Source organism: Morus notabilis, unplaced genomic scaffold (assembly GCF_000414095.1).
Source record: "Morus notabilis unplaced genomic scaffold, ASM41409v2 Scaffold502, whole genome shotgun sequence".
Lineage (NCBI taxonomy): Eukaryota > Viridiplantae > Streptophyta > Magnoliopsida > Rosales > Moraceae > Morus > Morus notabilis.
Window position 1 is genome coordinate 341392 of NW_010364639.1, and position 21759 is coordinate 363150.

At 30.5% G+C, this 21759-nt stretch overlaps 1 protein-coding gene and 2 non-coding genes across 3 annotated transcripts; all 3 read right to left on the reverse strand.

Annotated features, from left to right (window-relative positions):
- Positions 1 to 10153: 10153 nt before the first annotated feature.
- Positions 10154 to 10248, reverse strand: LOC112093222. Its single transcript, XR_002902951.1, has one exon. It is a non-coding gene; the product is annotated as a small nucleolar RNA Z43 (small nucleolar RNA).
- An 87-nt stretch (positions 10249 to 10335) lies between these two features.
- Positions 10336 to 10435, reverse strand: LOC112093221. Its single transcript, XR_002902950.1, has one exon. It is a non-coding gene; the product is annotated as a small nucleolar RNA Z43 (small nucleolar RNA).
- A 6606-nt stretch (positions 10436 to 17041) lies between these two features.
- LOC112093218 (protein FAR-RED IMPAIRED RESPONSE 1-like) lies at positions 17042 to 17632 on the reverse strand. The gene has a single exon (XM_024171277.1). It carries the CDS (start codon positions 17630 to 17632, stop codon positions 17042 to 17044), a length of 591 nt encoding a protein of 196 aa, XP_024027045.1.
- Between the last annotated feature and the right edge of the window lie 4127 nt (positions 17633 to 21759).

The following is a 21759-nucleotide window of genomic DNA, read 5'->3' on the forward strand; positions in this document are numbered from 1 at the left end:
AAACTTAATAGTAATAAATTAATATTTAATTAATAATTAAGTAATTACTATCTATTTATTAGTTATTAAGTATATCTATTTATTAATTATTAATTAATATATAGTATAATTAATTATTAATTATTAATTACTTAATATAATTGTATTGATAATCATTAACTGTATTATATTGATTCTTACACAATCTAAAAGTTAAAGTTGCCTTTGAGCTGCTTCTGATTTTGGCTGTAGATTCTTCAAAAATTCTTTAAAAATCACTTTTTATAGTTTTTACCAAACACCATTATCATCTTCTGATGACTAGAGAAGTGATTTTAGGCTCCAAGAAGTACTACTAAACGCACCCTGTGTCAGCTAAACAAGGTCTTGTTTGATTTTTTTCTTAATAATTAGGGTTATGGAATGTTTAACTGCATGTATGCTAAAAAACTCTCAAGATATTTTGTAATTAATATAAGTGTGATCTATATATGTCTTAATTGGTACAATTAAATCATATCACATCATTCCATGATAAGCAAAAAAGAGTAAGTTAAAAAACAATTCAAATTTTTTACTTGGCGTTGCATGATTTGATTAGTTAAACACCAATTAAGACACCAAAATTAGATAGCAAATTTGAGTCCATAAAAGTGGATCGATGCAACCAGAATCATTTGACATTATTGGTTGTCATAATCAATAGAGGTTTAACCTTTTTCTGATTAATTACTAAAAGCAAAACCTTTTCTTGAATGACAATCTGCTCCATTAATTTCTGTAAAATGAGTATATAAAGCAACAGAAACGCAATCTATGAGAAACGATTTTCTCATTTTAAAACCCTTCCCACTACGATCTCTAAACTGGTACAAAAACTTTTTCTCCTTTAGATTTTTGTTTAATTTTTTTTTCTCTCAAACTATTAAGATCTACCATTAAAAAAAAATTCGAAACAATAATTTATGTCTCTTTCTAAGCAAGTGTGTGATTGTTGGTTTCTAGTTCATATTATTTGACTCGAGGATTCGTTCTTCAACATTGTCACACATGATTCACTAGATCCGTCCAAGGTTGTCTAGTTAATATTCCCAATCAAACATCTGGTTGATAAACTATAGTTAAATTGAAAGAAACAGTAAAACTAACCTCTAAATTGATACCATGAAAATTCTGAGCGTGCACTGGAGGTCTAAAATTTGATGACATTGTCTCGTTCGAGTTGAGAACTTGAGATAAAAAGTGAATTTATGTAATTAAAAACATTATAACAAAAAAAATTGAATTTGCATTTTTTATAAGGAAAAAAATGGTAGTAAAAATTTGAGTTGTGATTTGAATTAGTAAAACGAACGGTCCAAATTATAAATTTAGGGAGATTCTCGTGGTACTTCTTAGATAGGAAAAATTACACTTTTCCTCCATGAATTATTGACCTTGTAACAAAAGGTCCCCAAAATTTTAAAAATAAAAAATTTTCCCCCTAAACAATTAGCCGTTAGCACGCGTCCCCCTTTCCCACCCCCTCAATTAAATTTTGAATGTTAAGTGTCACATTAGTGGTATGTGACTCACATTTTGAGGACAAATAAGTAATTTATTATGTTGAGTTAGAAATATGGCAAAATCCTACATCTTCGAAATAGGCAAAAAATGGCAAAAACATTTGAGAAATTGAGACACCCAACCCCCCATCTTCGAACCCATTCCCACACACCCAAAATCTTCTTATCGTTTTCGATCTCCCCATTCGAATTGAAGGCCTTGAATTCCTTCAAACTAATCAGTGAAGAAATCATCGAAAAAGGAATGGATTGAGTCGATTTATTTTTTTCCCAATATTTTCACTTACAATTATACACTAACCTTGTATAAGTAACATCCCCAAAACCGTCTTCCCAGATTTAATCGGGTCCTTGCCGTCTTCACAACACATTCTAACTTATAGTAATATCTTGGCTGCACTCTAGTCTCAACCTCCTCATTAATTTCTCCTTCCCATCGTCTACATTTGGGCCCAATACTTGCAAAGTTGTGCGAACCCTTCCTACCTCTTCTACTACTGATGGCCGCCATTCATGAACTTAGGCAAGGTGGAGTGACCCAGGGCTGCGACTCTTCCCATTGAATTTGGGCAAAATCAGATAGGGCTGAGAATGGGATGAGAAATGGGAATTAGGGCAAAATTTAGAAATGACCACGAAATAAAAGGGAATCTGAGAAGGGATGAGTATATGGGCAAAATCATCATTTCATAATAGAATAAAAATTAAATGCTTCAGTGACTTTCACGTGATACTTAACGTTTAAAATTTAACCGAAGGGGCGGAAAATAAATACGTGTGCTAACGGCTAATTGTTCAAGGAGAAATTTTGTAATTTTTAAAATTTAAGAAGCATTTTGTTATAAGGCCAATAGTTCAAGGGGGAAAAGTATAATTTGTCCTCTCGGATATGAAGATTGAGGAATCTTTTCTTTCAAATTACAAGATTGTCTAATAAAATGACCATAAAAACCGTCCGCAATCATCCTTAAGTTTCTTTTATATTTTAGTTTTTTAGGACTTTTAACTTTTCTTTTCATTAATAAACTTTTCGCTTATACGCCGAAAAAAAAGGGTGGTTAGTAAAGCATCAATAATCTCAAGTCTGAAGTACATAATTACTTAAGAAAGACAATCAAAGTGAGAGGTTTTCCCACTTTATTTGATCAAGTACGTACAGTTTCTTATATATAAATTAAGAAGTAATAACCGATATTAGAGAAATTAGTACAATTTAATTAGATTGACACTCTCTAAACAATTTCGTCCTCTACTACTAAATGTTACAGTCGACAATCTACTTCAATCAGAATTTTGTTTAAAGATATGAAAACGTATTATACCTGTAAAATATAGTTTTTAAACCTTAACTTAAAGTAGATGTAGTTTTTAATCATCAAATTAATTTGAATTATATTATATTGAATAAATTGTGAGAAGCTTTATAAAAATCTAATAATTAAAAAAACGTGTCCTCCCGATAAGTATTTTTCATACCCTGCCAAAAACAATTCTCGATTAATATGCATGGTTATGCAAGTTGACAAATTCTGGTAAGAAAACATTTGTTAAAATATGCAAAAAATGGTATGTGTGCCTAACAACTCTTTCTTGATTGCAATTCGTTTTTAATTTCAAGTGACGTATACCCTAATCTTTTTAATCTATTTTTTTATAATTCAAGAATTCGTATGGGCTAATAGATGCAGCTACATTTTAAAAATTTACATGCCTCAAATGGACATGAACATGTGTCGGCATTGTTTCTTGGTGTAATTTTTTTTTCACAAAACAAATAATGGGTCATGCCCCCCACCCCCCCCAAAGCAAGACACGTGAATTATTTTTCACTATTCATTACCATTAAAAAAGTCAGATTCATTACAAAAAATTATTTTTAACTTTGTTAAAAGAAAAAACAACTATTATAAAAAGTAGCTGAGTGTTTAGTAATACAAGTGTTGCTGGTTCCAAAAGAAGTGTAATAACGTTTGGTAAATTATGAGGTTTAATTGCTATAAGTAGTTAAAAGGACCGTATTTAATAATCTTAAATTAATATATAAAGTAATTAATAGTTGATAATTATTTAGTAAATAAAAATTAATATATTAATAATATAATAATAATAGATAAATTGTAATTAATGAGTAAATTAGTAATTAAACTATATATATAATAAATTAATATGCTAAATAATTAAAAATAGTAATTAGTAATTAATTACAAGTAATTACTATGTTAGTAATGTACTCATATTTATTAGATTATAAGTATTTAATTAGTGTATTAAGAAAAATAATTAGTATATACATAATTTATTGATAGTCCTTTTACTATTTAAATTATTAACTTTTAGTTACATAATTAAATAATTAGTTAATTAATTACTAATGTTTATTTCATAATCTATTATTTGATATATCACATGATCAATTTTTAGTAATTATTCTTTTTATAATGATTAATTACTAATTATTAATTATGAATTATTATTGATTAATATGTTATATATTAATAATTATAATTTAATATTAATTATTAATTGAGTAATTACTATTTATTTTTTATTTACAAACTATTTACTAATTAATAGATTATAATTAACATAATCTATGATTGATATATTAATTATTTATTTAATAACCTATTATTACTTGTTTTATTGTTAATATGTTATATAATTAATTTTTAGCAATTAATCTTTAACTAAATAATCAATTACTATATTATTTATTATTTTATTAATAAAATTAAAAACTTAATAGTAATAAATTAATATTTAATTAATAACTAAGTAATTACTATCTACTTATTAGTTATTAACTATATCTATTTATTAATTATTAATTAATATATAATGTAATTAGTAATTAATAATTAATTATTTAATACAACTTTGTTGACAAGTACTAAAAAATGAAAACGGAAAAGGAAAAATAACTTTCAATCATTTTCTACTTTCTTAACAAAAATCATTCTCATTTGTGTTTTGTTTTTGTTTCCGTTTTCAAAATTTTTATTAAACAAACACGATTTATAGACTATTTTCGTTTTCATGCCTTAAAAGACATATGAAAACGTTTTCGAAAACAATTCCAAAGACACCCGCAATCTCATCATACTTTTCTGCATACCCTCTTGGAATGCCAAGGAGACCGGATTGACACTTTTCCACATAGGCACTTCCCATTCTTCAGTGGTCCTCGAAATTGCCTTAACGACCAAAGAGGATGAGAGCATGATGTGCGCTGCATAATTTTCTTTTTTTATTAATAGAAAGGAAAAAAAAAAACATTTTACCGAAGAGGATGAGAGCATGAGGTGCACCACATAATTTCCTTTTTTATTAATAAAAAAGAAAAAAAAAACATTTTTCCACGTACGGTCTTAAGAATGCCAAGTTTTCGGTTGGTTAGTTTGTTAGGTTAAAGAAAAGTTAAAGAGTTAAAACTCAATTAAATTTTAAATTTTTGTTAGATTTGGAGTCTAAACCAGCTAACCATGAACTTAGCATGCAAACTAAGACCCCGTTTATTTCACCGATTCGAGTTTTGCTACAATAAAAAACTCTCATAAACAGTCACATCTAACTTTTTTATTACAGTAAAAAATTCTCACATGAAATCACATCTTAACTCGAATTAAAAACTTCAATCAGCGAATTAAACGGGCTCTAAGCTCCTTGAGCTGTATATTCGTTATGTACCCACGTAAATTAAAAAGTGCATTGAAATTTAGATCACGAATACCTGTTGACAATGAATATTCTTCTAACAATGATTTCGCTCAACAATCATCTAACTACGAATTATCTCTTACATATGACCCAAAAAGAAAAAAGGCAAAAAGTAGATAAGAGAATTTAGAGTACTCACACGCCCACAACATCAGAGCTATATTTTTTCAGGGAAAATTCACTATATTGGTGGAAATTATTTGTGCTCATACGTTTTTTCTTTTTTCAACTTTTTATCATTTGGTAGCTGCCATTTCTTTTTATGTCTCGTGTTGTTTTTCCATTATCCAATAACTCAAAAATGTATAGATTAGTTTAGTTTGTTGATTCGAGTTTTTAATTCGAGTTGATATATAATTTTATATGAGAGTCTTTTATTGTAGCAAAAAAGTTAGATATGACTGTTTTTGAGAGCTTTTTACTATAACAAAACTCAAATTCTAAACTTAAATCAGTGAAATGAACAAGAGAGTCCATTTAGTTCGTTAATTCGAGTTGAGATGTGACTTTATGTGAGTACTTTTTACTGTAACAAAAAATTAAATATAATTATTTATGAGAGCTTTTTACTGTAATAAAACTTGAATCGGTAAAATAAACAGAACCTAATAGTGACAAGGGTATGGTTAATGGTTATACAAGGGAAACAAAAAGGTATAATTCCAAAGGGTGCGTTTGGAGTAAAGATTTGTGACATGATTCGAATCAAGATTCGTGGCCTGTTACAATATTTTCTCTAAAAAATGCACACATAAATCAAAAATAATTTTAAATCATGATTATAAATCTATGAACTACCTCGTTTATTTTACCGATTCGAGTTTTTAGTTTTAGGTTTCTACAGTAAAAAACTCTCATAAAATGTCACATTTAACTTTTTATGTTACAGTGAAAAGCTCTAAAAAAATATCACATCTCAATTCAAATTAAAAACTCAAATTCGTGAAGTGAACGAGACCTAAACGTCTCAATTATTTTGATAAAGCTTTTTCTTTTTTAAAATTTTTTTAATATTTTTGCATGAAATGAACTATAATACAATTAAACAGTGGATTAGAAATACACCAATACAGCAGGCAGCGCCCACAATATAAGCCTTCCTCTCACTCAATCTCTCTCTCTCTCTCTCCAAAACAAAACCGCTTTTCAAACAGCTATTACTTCAAACGTCAGACATCATTCTCGTTTTTTGTGGGGGGTTTGACTGGCGGGCCCCACTCATATTATGTATTGTATTGAACCAATCCTCTGAGAGAGTGTGAGAGGACGTTCTCTTTAATTTGCACGAACACCTCTCAACGTCATTGTCTTGTTTACTTACACTTATATAGAGAGGCTATATAAATACATCTATACATACACATTATTCACGAGCTGCTGGTTTTGCATTTCCCAATTGACGCTCTTTCATGTTAACCAGTGGGTGGACTAGTACACTCCAATAAGTGAATCCATTTCAGCTAAAAAAAAAAAATACGGTTCATTTAATCGATTTAAATTTTATTATAGTAAAAAAATTTTAAAAATAATCACATTTAATTTTTTTTATTACAATAAATTTTTTTTATAAATAATCACATTTAATTTTTTTATTATAGTAAAAAATTTTCACATAAAATTACATATCAATTTAAATTAAAAACTCAAATAAGCGAACTAAACGGGCCGTACATATTGCAATATTCTTGTTTCATTTCCTTATGATGAATATTAAGGGACTATAATTAATGCTAGCATCACTTTTTCTGTTACTTTCTTAATTCATTGTTTTGACGTATAAAGTTTATTATCTTATTTTCTGTCTAAATAATAATATATCATATTAACAAGGTATCAAACGTGAATGAATAGAGTGACTTTATAAATGATGTAAACATTTTTCATTAAGGGACACATCAGATGCCACTCCTAGCGAGTGATAATAAAGAAATAAACGAGTCATACAGATTTTTCTATTGCATACATATGTCTCACTTTATAAGATGAATATTGTAATTTAAATAAGCATAATTGTTTATATATGATAACAATATTGGTAAGTTAATTATGTGGTCGGTGTTAAGATCATAGATAACTTTTTATAGAAATAATTTTTATGTACTGTTCTCTAGTATTATCACCACTTAACAGCATTATTTGATTGGAGCAAATAATGTGCTAATTCTGATTCGATAGCATTGTTTGTCTCATATTGTAAATATGTGAACAGTGACTTTGGACTCACCAAAATTTGGAAAAGAAAAGATGATAATTTCAGCTAACCAACTCTTTGATAAACGCTAAAGATCACTATTTTTAAAGCATGATGTAGTACCAAATTAATGTGTCATTAATACTAAATTTTAGTTTTAGAGTAGAAAAATTACTCTCTAATAAATTCCTATTTTTTATATGTGCTAAATTGACATATACATTATATTTAGTGCCATTGGCATATGACAAATTGTTCAAAATAAAAGGGTAAAAAACCTCAATCAAACAATACCCAATAATTACAAAGAACTATGAGATATATAATGCATGTTTAGTTCGCTGACTTAAGTTGAGATGTGACTTTATGTAAGAATTTTTTACTATGATAAAAAAGTTAAATATAACTGTTTTTTAGAGCTTTTTACTGTAATAAAAAGGTTAAATGTAACTGTTTCTGAGAATTTTTACTGTAATAAAACTTAAATTTTAAACTCGAATCAGTGAAATAAACAAGATCATAATAATCCCACAGGGAAAAACAAGACTTCTTCATTTCGAAGAAAACCACTAGTTATTACCCAATGGGGAAAACCCTTTGCACTATGAACAAAGAGAAAATTTGGTGTCCTCCTAACCAAAGTTTTGGCAATACAAAGAGAAGAAAATTCCAGAGCATTGAACCACCAATGAGAGAAGCAAGAATTTGCCACCCGATTACCTTCCCAAAAAATGTGCGTTGTAAATGTGAACAAATCATGAATAAACAATAATTTAACTTGAACATCAGATTAAGCAGCAAATCAACCACATAAGTTGAGTCACGCTCGAATCATAAGAAATCCCAATTACAAACCCTAGCAAAATTTATTGCAGGTGAATTAATTCTCATGAACTGGTACTTTTAGAAGCTTTTACGAAATTAGAATTTAATTCTTTTGAAATTTGCTTTCATAATAAACATAAGCGAGAAACTTAACACAATGTGGATTTTATTATCCAATTCATTGAAAAATCACCGGTCAATCGCACACTGCTTTTTTACCGATTCGAGTTTACTATAGTAAAAAGTTTTAAAAAATAGTCACATTTAATTTTTTTACTACAATAAAAAGCTCTCACATAAAGTCACATTTCAACTCAAATCAGCGAACTAAATGGATATCAAGTACGGATTTATAACGTAATTAAGATGTTTTGAGTAACTTTGATATCAGTTAACCATTCTTGTAAAAAAGAAGGGGTTTAGGCAATATCCTCTCACAATAATCTAGTTAGCAATGGTCGTGAAGATTGAAGAAGAAGAAGAAGAATTTGGCTTGAGTTGCATGCGCGTGGGGGTGGATCATGCAACATATATAATGTTTACTTGAGCTTTACAAAATTTTCCTGTGTGTGCGTGACCGTGCATTGTCTTGTGACCTGTGAATGAGTGAGGGAGAGATCTGCAGGTCAGAAGACGCACATGGCTGCTGGGGTCCAAAGGCCAAAAATATTCTGAAAGAGCCTAATTTACATGGGCCCCGTTCACTTCACCGTTCGAGTTTAGAATTCGAGTTTGGCTACAGTAAAAAATTTTAAAAAATAGTCACATTTAATTTTTTTATTATAGTAAAAAGTTTTCACATAAAATCACATCTTAACTCGAATTAAAAATTCAAATCAGCGAACTAAACAGACCCATGATCAATTAGTCTCTTTCAATATGGTCAATTCATAACAAGAAAACGAGGGAAACCCCCCAAAAGCTTCAAAAAAAAAAAAGTTCCATAAAAAGATGTGTAAATTAACCAACCCTACGTACTTCACCAAAAACACAAGTGATCTTAACCGCCGGCAGCACCTCAATTTACCTTTCATTTCGCCATATATACATATGACAAAAGTAATTCCTATTATCCATATATAATATGTTTTTTTTTTCAAATTTAATTATTGTTGGATTGTTTGTAAGATTATTATAGTTAATTATTACTAAGTGTCATGCATGATTAATTAAGTCAAAAATTAGTTACTATCATCACATGTAACATATTTGGACAAATTACACGATTGCCTCTCAAACTTTAGACCGTGTAACAAAATACCCCATGAACTTCAATTTATAATATACGTTCCCTCGAATTAACTTTAAAAATCTTATTAATTTTCCCCTCCTGTTAAATTATGGACGGAAATTAACACGTGGTGCGCACGTGATGCCGATTTTAAGGGTATTTTAGTAAATGCATTAATAAATTTGTTATTGAGGTTCTTTTAACGCTTTTAAGCCCTCATTTTTTCCCCAATTCAATCAAAACCCTAGAACTAAAGAAAGAAACCCAGAGCAAAAAAAAAAAAAAAAAAAAAAAAAAAGAAAAAAAAAAAAAAAAAAAGAAGCGAGAAGATTAGATTTGTCAACACAATATTTCAGACATATGCTTGGCAATCTGATTAAAGAATCAGTTTTTTTTCCTAAAAAAACAAAAACAAAAAAAAAACTACCAAATAAAGAAGGAAACTCTACGGCCTCCTAGAGAAGAATAGATTTGTCAACGCAATATTTCAGACATATGCTTGTCTAAATAAAAGAATTTAATCATCGGCCGCATAAAATCAAACAAAAATTTATAATCCTTGAACCAAATTTCTAACAAAAGGAAGAATTTTCAGAAACCAGAATAAGAAATTTGGGAGAAAAAGATTTTCTTGAAGATGAGAAGGAACTCGGAATATGGGTGGTGATATATCAGGATGGTCGGCAAGGGCTATAGAGCCCATTACAATGAACGAGACCTTTAACAAAAATATATAATCCTTGAACCAAATTTCTAACAAAAGGAAGAATTTTCAGAAACCAGAATAAGAAATTTGGGAGAAAAGAGATTTTCTTTAAGATGAGAAGGAACTCGGAATATGGGTGGTGATATATCAGGATGGTCGGCAAGGGCTATAGAGCCCATTACAATGAACGAGACCTTTTATCACAATAATCATCACCGTCCCCAAATAAATCAATTCCAAACAAACAGATCAGAAACTGAAGAAGACTACTATGGAAGAAATTAGATAAATCTCCAAGTTCAGAGCAGCGAGGAAGAAAGATGAGAGATTTGTCAAAAAAAAAAAAAAAATAACTTAATTCCATATTACTCTAATTTTAAGGGCAATTTTGTAATAGCATGCTTAATACCCTCACTCTTGCTATGAATTCGCGCCTAAGTGTCAATTTCCGTCCATAATTTAACATAAGGGGGAAAATTTGTAAGATTTCTAAAATTCAAGAAAAATGGATGTTACAAATTAAAATTCAAATGACATTTTGTTATACCCTCACTCTTGGTACGAATTCACGCCTAAGTGTCAATTTCCGTCCATAATTTAACGGAAGGGAAAAATTTGTAAGATTTATAAAATTCAAAAGGAACGAATGTTAGAAATTAAAATTCTAAGGACATTTTGTTATACGGCCTAAAGTTAAGAGACAACTTTGTAATTTGTCCAACATATTTTTGGCCCCCGTCCCAATGTTAAGTCTAGTATATATATGATACAAAAAGAGCCTTTGCTTAGTAATCAAATTCCTATATATGACCCCCACAACGCAAGAAGACAACACTATCCAGATTTGCAGTATATATGTTGTCTGGTTTGATTGTGATTTTTCACAGCTGTTTAGTCTCATGGGGACTAATTATATAAATACATAGAACTTGGACAAGTGACTTGGTTTATTGAAAGCCGTCCAAATGCCAACTCTTGTCCAATAAGTTCGTTTTTAGCTGTTAGAATTCTCATGCAAATAGTTTAAAAGTTCTGTAGCTTTTGGATTGATCATATTATTATCAATTATTACTTGGGCCATCTGCAAATCATAGTAGACAACTAAATTTCGTACAGAGCAAACATTTCTGGGTGTCATGAGTCTGGTCGGGAGTGATAAATATTTATGATCTCCAGGTATCATTTAACTTTAATTTCTATCATATGAAGAAAACATTAATTGAAAGAGCTTTTCAACACATAAATGAGATTTTCTTTCTGTCTTAAATTTATAGGGAATTTTCATGGCATCATGAATTCTCTTTTTCACTAGTATAGTAGGGATTGATGTTTCAAATGTTCAATTAAATTTTTAAATATAAGTATTCACGTTAAAAACTTATATCGGCGCATAAACAACTACCCTTATTTATAGATCAAAATATTCAAAAATAATCAAATAGATAAAATAGCAGTTCTTACTGATAATGAGAATCGACATTTTACCATGGATATTCCCTAAAACATGGAAAAGAATACACATGAAAATATTTATTTAAATGCTTTGTATTTTATGGAGGTTGTTTCAAGAGAAGTCATGTAGATTTGGCTTTTTTGGAAGAGCTTTCAAGCATTAAAAAGTTTTTTTTAGTATTTAAACCTCTGAAAATTACTGGTTGAAAGCATAAGGAAGTCAAAGAACATCCTATTTCTCTACTTCATAAGTGCTAAGGGAAATTTTTTTTTTTTTTTAAGTAAATGATGAAAGCGGATAATTGCCTCAAACTAAGTTAAGACATTTCAACTAGATTGACAGCTAGCACCCTCAAACTAGCAAATAAGCACCAAGGAAAATAACTTGGCATATGTAATAAAATTAGACCTAGCTAGCTTCATTAAACGTATAGCTCAATTTCATCATTAATCGAACTATATATGCTAATTGTTTCTTCCCTCTTTGCATAACATAAGCTCTAGCTGGGAAAATCCGAAGAACATTATAAATTAAAGGTCCTACATTTTTTTTTTTGTGTAATACCCAGAATTTTTTAGCTACTAACTTTGACAAGAAATATAAAATTTAATTCATTTTATGATTATTGCAGATTTTTGAAAAGTTAGATCAAATAAGTAATTTCGTTATTATTTTACAGTGCCACTAGATATTTTAAGTTGATATGAGATTAAATTCCGTAGAATTTTATGATTAACTTATACAAGTTGTTAGTTTTATTTATGATAAATGAAGTAAGATGGTAATTAAATTAACATCTTAAGCATGAGACGTAAAGGCCATATAGGAGGTGGCAAGGTTTTAGGAAGTCTACATGTCAGGAGAATAAGTTTTATGCATTCTCTACTTAAACAAGAGGTGTCAACACTAATTTAAAATTAGTGGCAACGCTTTTGAGATGAGTTATATGACTAAGTTTATCTAAGTTTCGTGGCCTATATGTATAATAAGGATTCGCATACAATACAACTAAGCATAGCCTTGGAAGAAAACCGTGAGAAAAAAAAGGAGGAAAAGAACAAAAAAAAATAGAGAGAGAGAAACAAAGGGTACGTTTGGAATCCGTTCAAAAATAATTTTGTTTTCTGCATGAAAATGGAAATGAAAACATTTTCATTTTCATGTAGGAATCATTTCTGAAATGTGTTTGGTAATTTATTCAGAAATTGTTTTCAGTATAAGAAAAAACTGAAAATGCGTTTGGTTTTACATTTTTAAAAACATGTAATAGTATTTAAAATAATATATTAAATAATTAATAAACTCCTCAATCAATACATTAATAATTAATATAATATATACGACACAAATCCAACAAAATGACCAATCCCCCATACACTCCAGCCATAGATTCTCAAGATGACAAACGACACAAATCTAACAAAACGACACAAATCCAACAAAATGACCTTTTGCAGCCTCATTCCTCTCGTTCCCCTCCCGCCGTTGTCACAGCACCTCTCCCTCACCCACTTCACCCTCTCCCTCCTCCGCCGCCGCCGACCCATCCTTCTTCTCCACCACATCCGTCCTCATCAACAGCTCCACCGCCCTTAGAACGATGGAGACCGAAGATGAGGGAGACCGGGAGGAGTAGAGGAAAGAAAGTTAAAATGAAAATGGGAAAACGAGACCAAGGAAGAGATTGACACAGAGAAAATTGAAAATGAGAAAATGAGAAAATGAAAATGGACCTAAATCGTTTTCAGAATTTCTGCATTTTTAGGAGAGGGTAAGCAAACGTTTTCATTTTTATTTTTTGTACGATGCGGCACCAAATGATGTCCTCAAATCATTTTCATTTTTTGGTCCTCGAAAAACGTAAAAAGCGCTTTTGAAAACAGAAACAAACACCCCAAAGAGTAGTTTTCCCTCTTAAGCAGCTTAATCGTAAGTAAACTTTCAACTGCATCACTTAAATAGTAGTATATTTTTAATGAAAGTTTTCAATTTATACATGTTATTGTTGACATGTTTTCATGAGATTTGAAAAGTATTTCTGAACTGTTTGAAATATGATGAAGGGCCAAATCTTAGAGGAATAAGAGATTCCATGACAGGGATCAGATGAAAGAGGTTCTAATAACACAAGATTAATATTATACAAGAGGGTCCTAAATGTTAAAGAAAAGTATTTGAAAGTAGAAATTATTTATAGTTTACTTACTGAGTTTGCGCCCATATAGTTCTCATGATAATGGTAAATGCTAAAATAGAAGTTCCAGTTGACTGAGCAAGAATGGTTTAAGGTCCCATGACAAATTAAAAGATCTTAAAAAATGAAATTTGTAATCCTAAGAATTTGTTGGAAGGATTGTTTCAATAATTGACATTATATATATTTTTATTTTATTTTGTGATTTTATTTATTCTAGCTAAGTTAACGTTTCTCGCGAGTTAGTAGATCTTAGAGCTGCTAACTAGGGAGGGGTGTTGTGTGTAGATACTAATAAGAAGCATATTTCTAATTCATAAGTACGTTGAAAGCCATGCTAATAATAAGTATAAAAGTTAATATTTGACCAAAAATTTGTATCTAATATTATGCTAATTAGTATGGCTTTTTATTAATAAGCATAAAATTTATTAAAAAAATAAAAGAAAAAGAACTTACAAAAGGAAAGTACTAAAAGGCCAAAAAGAATTATGCTAAATTTGGCTTTATTATTTTTTTATTTTATTTTATTTGAACACAAAAAAATAATGTGCAAAATAGAGATCATTTCAACTCTTTTTTTGGCCAAAAATAGCATATTAATATTTGCAATTGCATTTGCATTTAAGTGGCCTAGCTCGCTGTCTTTGTCTTCTCCGGATTTAAAAGTTTCTTAATTAGCTATTCGATCGCTTTTTGAGTATAGAAATGGAAAACAACTAAAAGAAGCATTAACTAGCTTGTCATTACATAAATTAGCAAAAAATTACTTAATTTGCTCATTGAGCTTGTGCCGGCTGATATCTGCTCATATAAAATTCTTAAACATTATCATTACCATTTGGTTGGGGAGTACTAGCTAGAGACAAGGGAAACAAGTGCAGTGAATGCATTTTTCCAAATCTAGCGGAATATATATATATATATATATATATATATCCTCTCCAGTCTGGTACCGGACTGGAGAGACGTGGGTGCGTTTGGTTTATAGATTAAAATCATGTGATTAGAATCATTTTTAATTTATATGTATTTTTTATAAAAAAAATACTGTAACGAATTATAAACTATGATTCAAATCATGAAACAAACCTATCTACCAAACATCACCGCTATATTATTTTTGTTAGTTTACTTGTGGAGTGCAACGTGTTGTAAAAGCATAAAAAGTGACAGCAAGGCTGTTAGTTGTTTAGTAATTACTAGAGATGCTGTCAGGATTATCACATGTTAGAAAATACTATCTTATTCTATCAAGGGGCTAAATTGTTATCCTCTCCAGTCTGGTACCGGACTGGAGAGACGTGGGTGCGTTTGGTTTATAGATTAAAATCATGTGATTAGAATCATTTTTAATTTATATGTATTTTTTATAAAAAAAAATACTGTAACAAATTATAAACTATGATTCAAATCATGAAACAAACCTATCTACCAAACATCACCGCTATATTATTTTTGTTAGTTTACTTGTGGAGTGCAACGTGTTGTAAAAGCATAAAAAGTGACAGCAAGGCTGTTAGTTGTTTAGTAATTACTAGAGATGCTGTCAGGATTATCACATGTTAGAAAATACTATCTTATTCTATCAAGGGGCTAAATTGTAAAATGCCATAAGTTAAAACATATGTAAACGTACGAATGGATTTGCAAAGCCGAATAAAAACGACAATGTATATTGGTTGTCCAAAACATGTATATCCATTAGAGATAAGTGAATAATTGACGTAGTAGTGCGTACAATGTGTAAGGAAGTTGTTGTTCAATAAATCTAAATGTATTGTCGTTTGTGTTGATACTCAAAAAAACATGTTAACATAAATTTAAAATGCATGCTTTATGGTTACTAGAATTTCAGAGTATTTCCGTTTCCTAAGAAGCAGGTATTAGAAATAAGAGCAAGAAAATAAGAAGGGTGAAAACGTATGACTAACAAAATAAGAAATTCTAGGAGGTATGGAGGAAGAAATTAGTAATTTAAGAAGTCAATTCTTGAACCTTGACGAGGTAAAATAAGAAAAATTGAAATAGATGGGTCAACTAGGATAGTACAAAATGAATTGCATAGTATAAAATTAGAAGTCGATGATGTACATAACTACATGAAAATGCATGATATTGCTTCCCTTGAAGAGGTCCTGGTGTAATGCATGATATTGGCTTGATATTCCCTTAAATAACTACCTGCACTTGTTTGGACATTAACATAAGCTTAGAAAATGAATAATAGATTATCGTAAGAAAAGGACGTGACAGTCAAACTATATGTAACGACGCATATGAATTTTAGATCATTGATGACAATATTTAAGGAGCAATATGGAACGTAAGTGAGAATAAAGTTGAAGTGTTTAAACAAATAAAAGAACTCTTTTATACGGAATGCTTAATACCGACAAAACATATACATCTTACATAGTTGGATGTATGTTATTTGCCTTTTGGAGGAGAAGCATTCTACTTTTGGATGTGGTAATTCGATGAATCGGCTTGTTGTCCGAAAGAGATAGAAAATCCCTCATGTTTAGAGTTGAATTGTGGCCAGTAGCACCATTGGGAGGAGTATATATTGTCTGAAGACATTTGTTCCAGGTGTTTTATGTCGTTGTTCCCTTCTGAACAAGTCTCATTGGTTTTGACATTGTCTTCTTTTTAATGGACACGTTTGTTTGTTGTGACCATGACCCTTACACATGGCACACTTCTTTCTTAATCTTTTCAAACCAAATTCTTTCTGAGCGCTCAACACTACTTGTGGACGCCTTGTTGTTCCCTTATTTCGGACAACTAAAGGATCTCTTAGTACTTCAAACGGATTGACTTCATCAATGGACTGTTGTTGGCTCGCATTAGGTGGCTCTCTTTCCATCAAGCTCTTAAATTTTAAACATAAATTTGCAAGTTCTGTTCTTGTTTCTTAATAGAAATCTTCCATTTTTATGGCATAGTATGCTACTTGGTTGAAGTCGGAGTTGAGTGTTCTGAACCTAGTTAGTTCCAAAATCTCCTGTAGGACCTTGTTATGAGTTTGATATCATGTTTGGAATTGTGCCTTTGCATGAACAGCCCACCATGACATAACAAGCGAATTTGGAATCCATATTATATTTAGAAACTTCAACATTGAAAAAATGGGTCGTCACAGATAACTATCAGTTTTGAAGAGTAAGCAATTGCACTTTAGATGACCGTCAAAGATGCGAAGTACAATGTTGTGCTCTGAGTCTCCGTTTGGGATGAGAAATTTTTATAGTCGTCGATCTCATCAACTTGTGTAACAGTGTATGCATGTATGAGCTTTAATTCCTGAGAGACCTTTCTTGTATAAATTCTTCTAGTGAACATAGCGGCAGCATGTTGATAGTATGGTTTGAGAATATCTGCACGTGGCAAAGAAGGTGTACTATGTCGTGTGGAGAAGTCATCTTGCAAATTTTTTTGGCGCAGCTTGTTAATGGCGTAGTCTACCAATGATACAAAATCTGTGAGAGACATCGTACTTTTTAGGAATTGTCTGATTGTTCTATTCATTAACACGCTACATTGGGTGGTTTGCATGCCTGCACAAAACTTGCCACGCAAATAAGTTTCGGCCCAACTTTCCCTTTTCTGAAATATGCAATTTGCCCAGTAGTTGTTCTCCAGTTCGTATGCCAGAATTAAAGATTGCCACCTATCGAGGATCTCAGTGTCAGAATAGTAGCCGTACATAATTTCTTTGAAGTCTCGCTTGAAGTTTATATCCTTCACATTGTTGCCTGCATTCTCCATTAGATGTCATCCGCATAGTCTATGCTTTGATTCAGGGAAAACTTGTGCTATGGCATTCTTCATGGCATTGTCACTGTCGGCAACAACAACTTTTGGCATCTTATTATTTATTCCTTGAAGAAACATTTGTAAAACCCAGACAAAGATATCCACTGTCTAGTAGGCAATGAGAGCAATGCCAAAAACTGTTGTCATAACAATTTATTAGTATGTCACCAGGCAAGTGTTGTATTGGGCTACTTTTACGTGGATCAATTAACGAACAATTTTATTGCATATGCATACAAAAGTATAACTAAATATGATTACGGAAAGATCATTTACCAAATCAGGGTAATTCATACATCTAAGTATCCCAACTAGTTGATAAATACGCCACATAGATGTAGTCACCATGGAGTGTCGGCAAAAAAAAATAAATAAATAAAACGTAAAAAGTAAAAATTAAACTCATCTTAAGTATAACAACGTAAAAGTAATTTAATACACGTTTCTGTGGAATTATTATGACGTATTTGCATAAAGTATCGGTTCAGTAAAATAGATTCAAAGGAGATAAAATTGTAGAACTATAACACTTTGGGTCACTCTGTTCGATGAAAGAGCTGGCAGTGTAATATTTCTTTTTACTGTATCCGGGTATTGTGTATGGGCGCCATTGACCCGTGGGAAACAACCACGTTTGGTAAAAAAATTTATACCATGATTTAAATTATAGTTTATAGTTTATTATAATATTTTTTTTATAAAAAATACACATAAATTAAAAATAATTATAATCTTATAATTTTAATTCATGAATCAAACGTCTCTTATACGTTTAGTTAGTGAATTCATATCATGATTCGATCGGATCATAATTTATTATTCATTATAGTATTTTTTTTTTATAAAAAATACACATAATTTAAAAATAATTATGAATCATGATTTTAAATCTATAAACTAAACGTTAACTGCCCCTCTCATCACCGGTTTGCCAAAAACTTCTCTCTTTAAATCAAGGCCATCAAACTCATATCCGAAGGTCGTAGTTCATTGTTTTGACCGGTCAGGCATTAGAGGAAGTGTCTGACCGAGACAATTCATATATATATATATAACGTATATATGAACGTGCTTGTAGGATAATAATGAAGAAAATAGGTTATGAGTACATCTAATAGAATATCATCATTTTATAATCTCATGATTTTAATTCATGAATCAAACGTCTCTTATACGTTTAGTTAGTGAATTCGTATCACGATTCGATCGGATCATAATTCATTATTCATTATAGTATTTTTTTTTCATAAAAAATACACATAATTTAAAAATAATTATAAATCATAATTTTAAATCTATAAACTAAACGTTAACTGCCCCTCTCATCACCACTCTCATCACCAGTTTGCCAAAAACTTCTCTCTTCAAATCAAGGCCATCAAACTCATATCCGAAGGTCGTAGTTCATTGTTTTGACCGGTCAGGCATTAGAGGAAGTGTCTGACCGAGACAATTCATATATATATATATAACGTATATATGAACGTGCTTGTAGGATAATAATGAAGAAAATAGGTTATGAGTACATCTAATAGAATATCATCATTCAGGTGATGAGATTCTAAAGAAAAAGCTACTGATAGAAACTGCTTTTTGGTGTAGTCAAATTTTGGCTTAGATCTATCTATCTATATATATGTGTATATATTTATATATATATATAATATGCTAGGAGAATATTTAACAACTTATTATAAAAAAACTTAAGGAATTGTATGTAAGTACCATATAGAAGTCAAATGTTTTGAGCAATTCCACTATTTTTTTTTTCACCTTTGTAGTACTCTTTTGAATCTGAGTTATAAAAATAAAGTCCTTGAAGATGCTTCCAAGAATCAGCAATGATAATGTCGAGCAATCATGAAGTTGTGCATAATTTGTTGGATTTTCTCGAGAATGTGTGAGGGACATATTCAACTGCCTTTTCCTCATCTCATGCGTTGTAAATCAACATGTGATTGTGTCTGAGGAAAAGCCAGTCCAGGATTTTTGTATCTACTTGTAATTTCACTTTCTCGTTTTTGTTCCATTGAGAAAACGGTCGATCATACCCGGAACATTTGCAAAGTTTTTGTGGTGGAAAATTCACTAGGGTTCTAGCATACTTGAAACCCTAAGCTAGCTGATGTAATTTCAACCTTTCAGAATCATAATATTGAACTTCGTCTCTTGCATGTTTTATATATATCTTCACGTGAAAAGTAATTTTCCGAATATTAAGTAATCATTACAATCATGTGTATGTCAAACAATATTCATCATTTTGAAATGTGAATCACTGAAAAGCACATCCTAAACTATTGGATGCCTCCGTCGTTTTAAACTACATTCATATATATATATATATATATATATGTATGTATGTATGTATGTATGAAGGTGTAAATATGATAATATGATTATATGATTAACTTTAATTCAACCACACGTAATCTGTTGAGTGCATTTGTCTGAGGAAAACGCCTTGCAAACTTGTCCATTATTGTTATATATGAATGCCTGTTTTTTAATGGGTATATAAATCATTATTTTTACGTTTTCATATTCCAGGAGAAGAAATAACTCCGATTGTTTGCGTCCTCAAAATCAGCACCATGGTAATGTCTGAAGTTTTCTTATTAGCATTAATATACTGAACTGTATAAGAGGGGCCAACATATATATATATATATATAATAGAGAAATGTACATAATTTATTATGATTTTGTGTATTATTCTAAATAGAGTGATATAAATAATATTTTTCGATCATATGTAGCATTTTTCATTTATTTTTCTATGCATATATATATATATATGTGTGTGTCCGATTTGAGAAATTATAATATGGATTTACATTGGACAACTGACCGAGATTGGCGGTCATGTACTGGTTGGGAAGCAACCTCTCAATAATCAATTGATCACCATGTATATTAATTTGATTTTCCTAAGTTTTATTAGGCTATCATGAGCAATATTACAAAGGATGTCGTGTGATGTGAACCGCTACTCGACATAATTTGCTAGTATTCCGGAACTTGAGAGTACTACTGCCAGGCAAAACAATTTGAGCATGCAGCTTTTCAATATTCTACGTACATAATTAGGTAGCTTTTGGATTGAGTTCATCATATTTGTTGCTTGTGTTGGAAGGGTATTTTTTATATTAAAAAAAAAACATGCTGTAAAAGTATGACCGGTTACAATGCTGGTAATGATTGGATTATTTGTAGTGAACAGAGTATGAACTCTCGAATTAATATGAGAATTTGACGTCTAATTATTTTATAAATTTCCTTAATTTGAGAGGGAGAATAAGACTCAATTTTTAATACAAAGCCTTGTAGCAAATTACACAAGATTCCAGTTTTAGTCGTTTTGTTAATTTCTTTTTCCTTTTTTGTGTTTCTTTAAGTTCTGCTTAACGTTCTTGACTAATTTGCTTGCTTGATCTTAATCTCTTGTTCAAGAACGTTGACTTAGGGTGGGATGAAAATTTTCAAACAGCTTGTCTTGTACGTATTTAGGTTTACCTTCAACAAGACCGTTGTTTTTGTGCAAATCATGGACGTTTGATTTATGGATTCAGAACCATTCTCATTTTACGTGTGTTTTTTATGAGAGAAAACATTATAAATGTTGGGATTTGTTTCCCAATTTGTGTATTGATTGTAATCGGATTTGATTGGCATTATTTTGGGAATGTTTTACTGGGATGATTGCATTTGGAAATGTCTATGCAGCTGGCAAGTTTCTTTTGGCAGGTTTCAAAAAATCTAGAAACTTATTTTAGTTTCTATTTTTCTAAGTCAACCATTGATTCAAAGATGGAAAATTGATTTGATTGATTCTTGATTGAGATTTTATAGCTGGATGATCTTCCTATGTTGCCTAAGAATGTGTCCAGGTTCGTTTATCAGTTTTTGGAAGATTTCAGAATTAAAGAAGATTGATTCGTCTGGTTTTAAAAAAGTTGGCCGTAACAGCTATGTTGCAGTGTAGTTGCAACAAGATCTGCAACATATGTGGTTCAGCGAATTAATTGAAGATGTGTCAAGCTATTCACAGCTTGCTTATTTGTTGAAAGTGTTCCTTA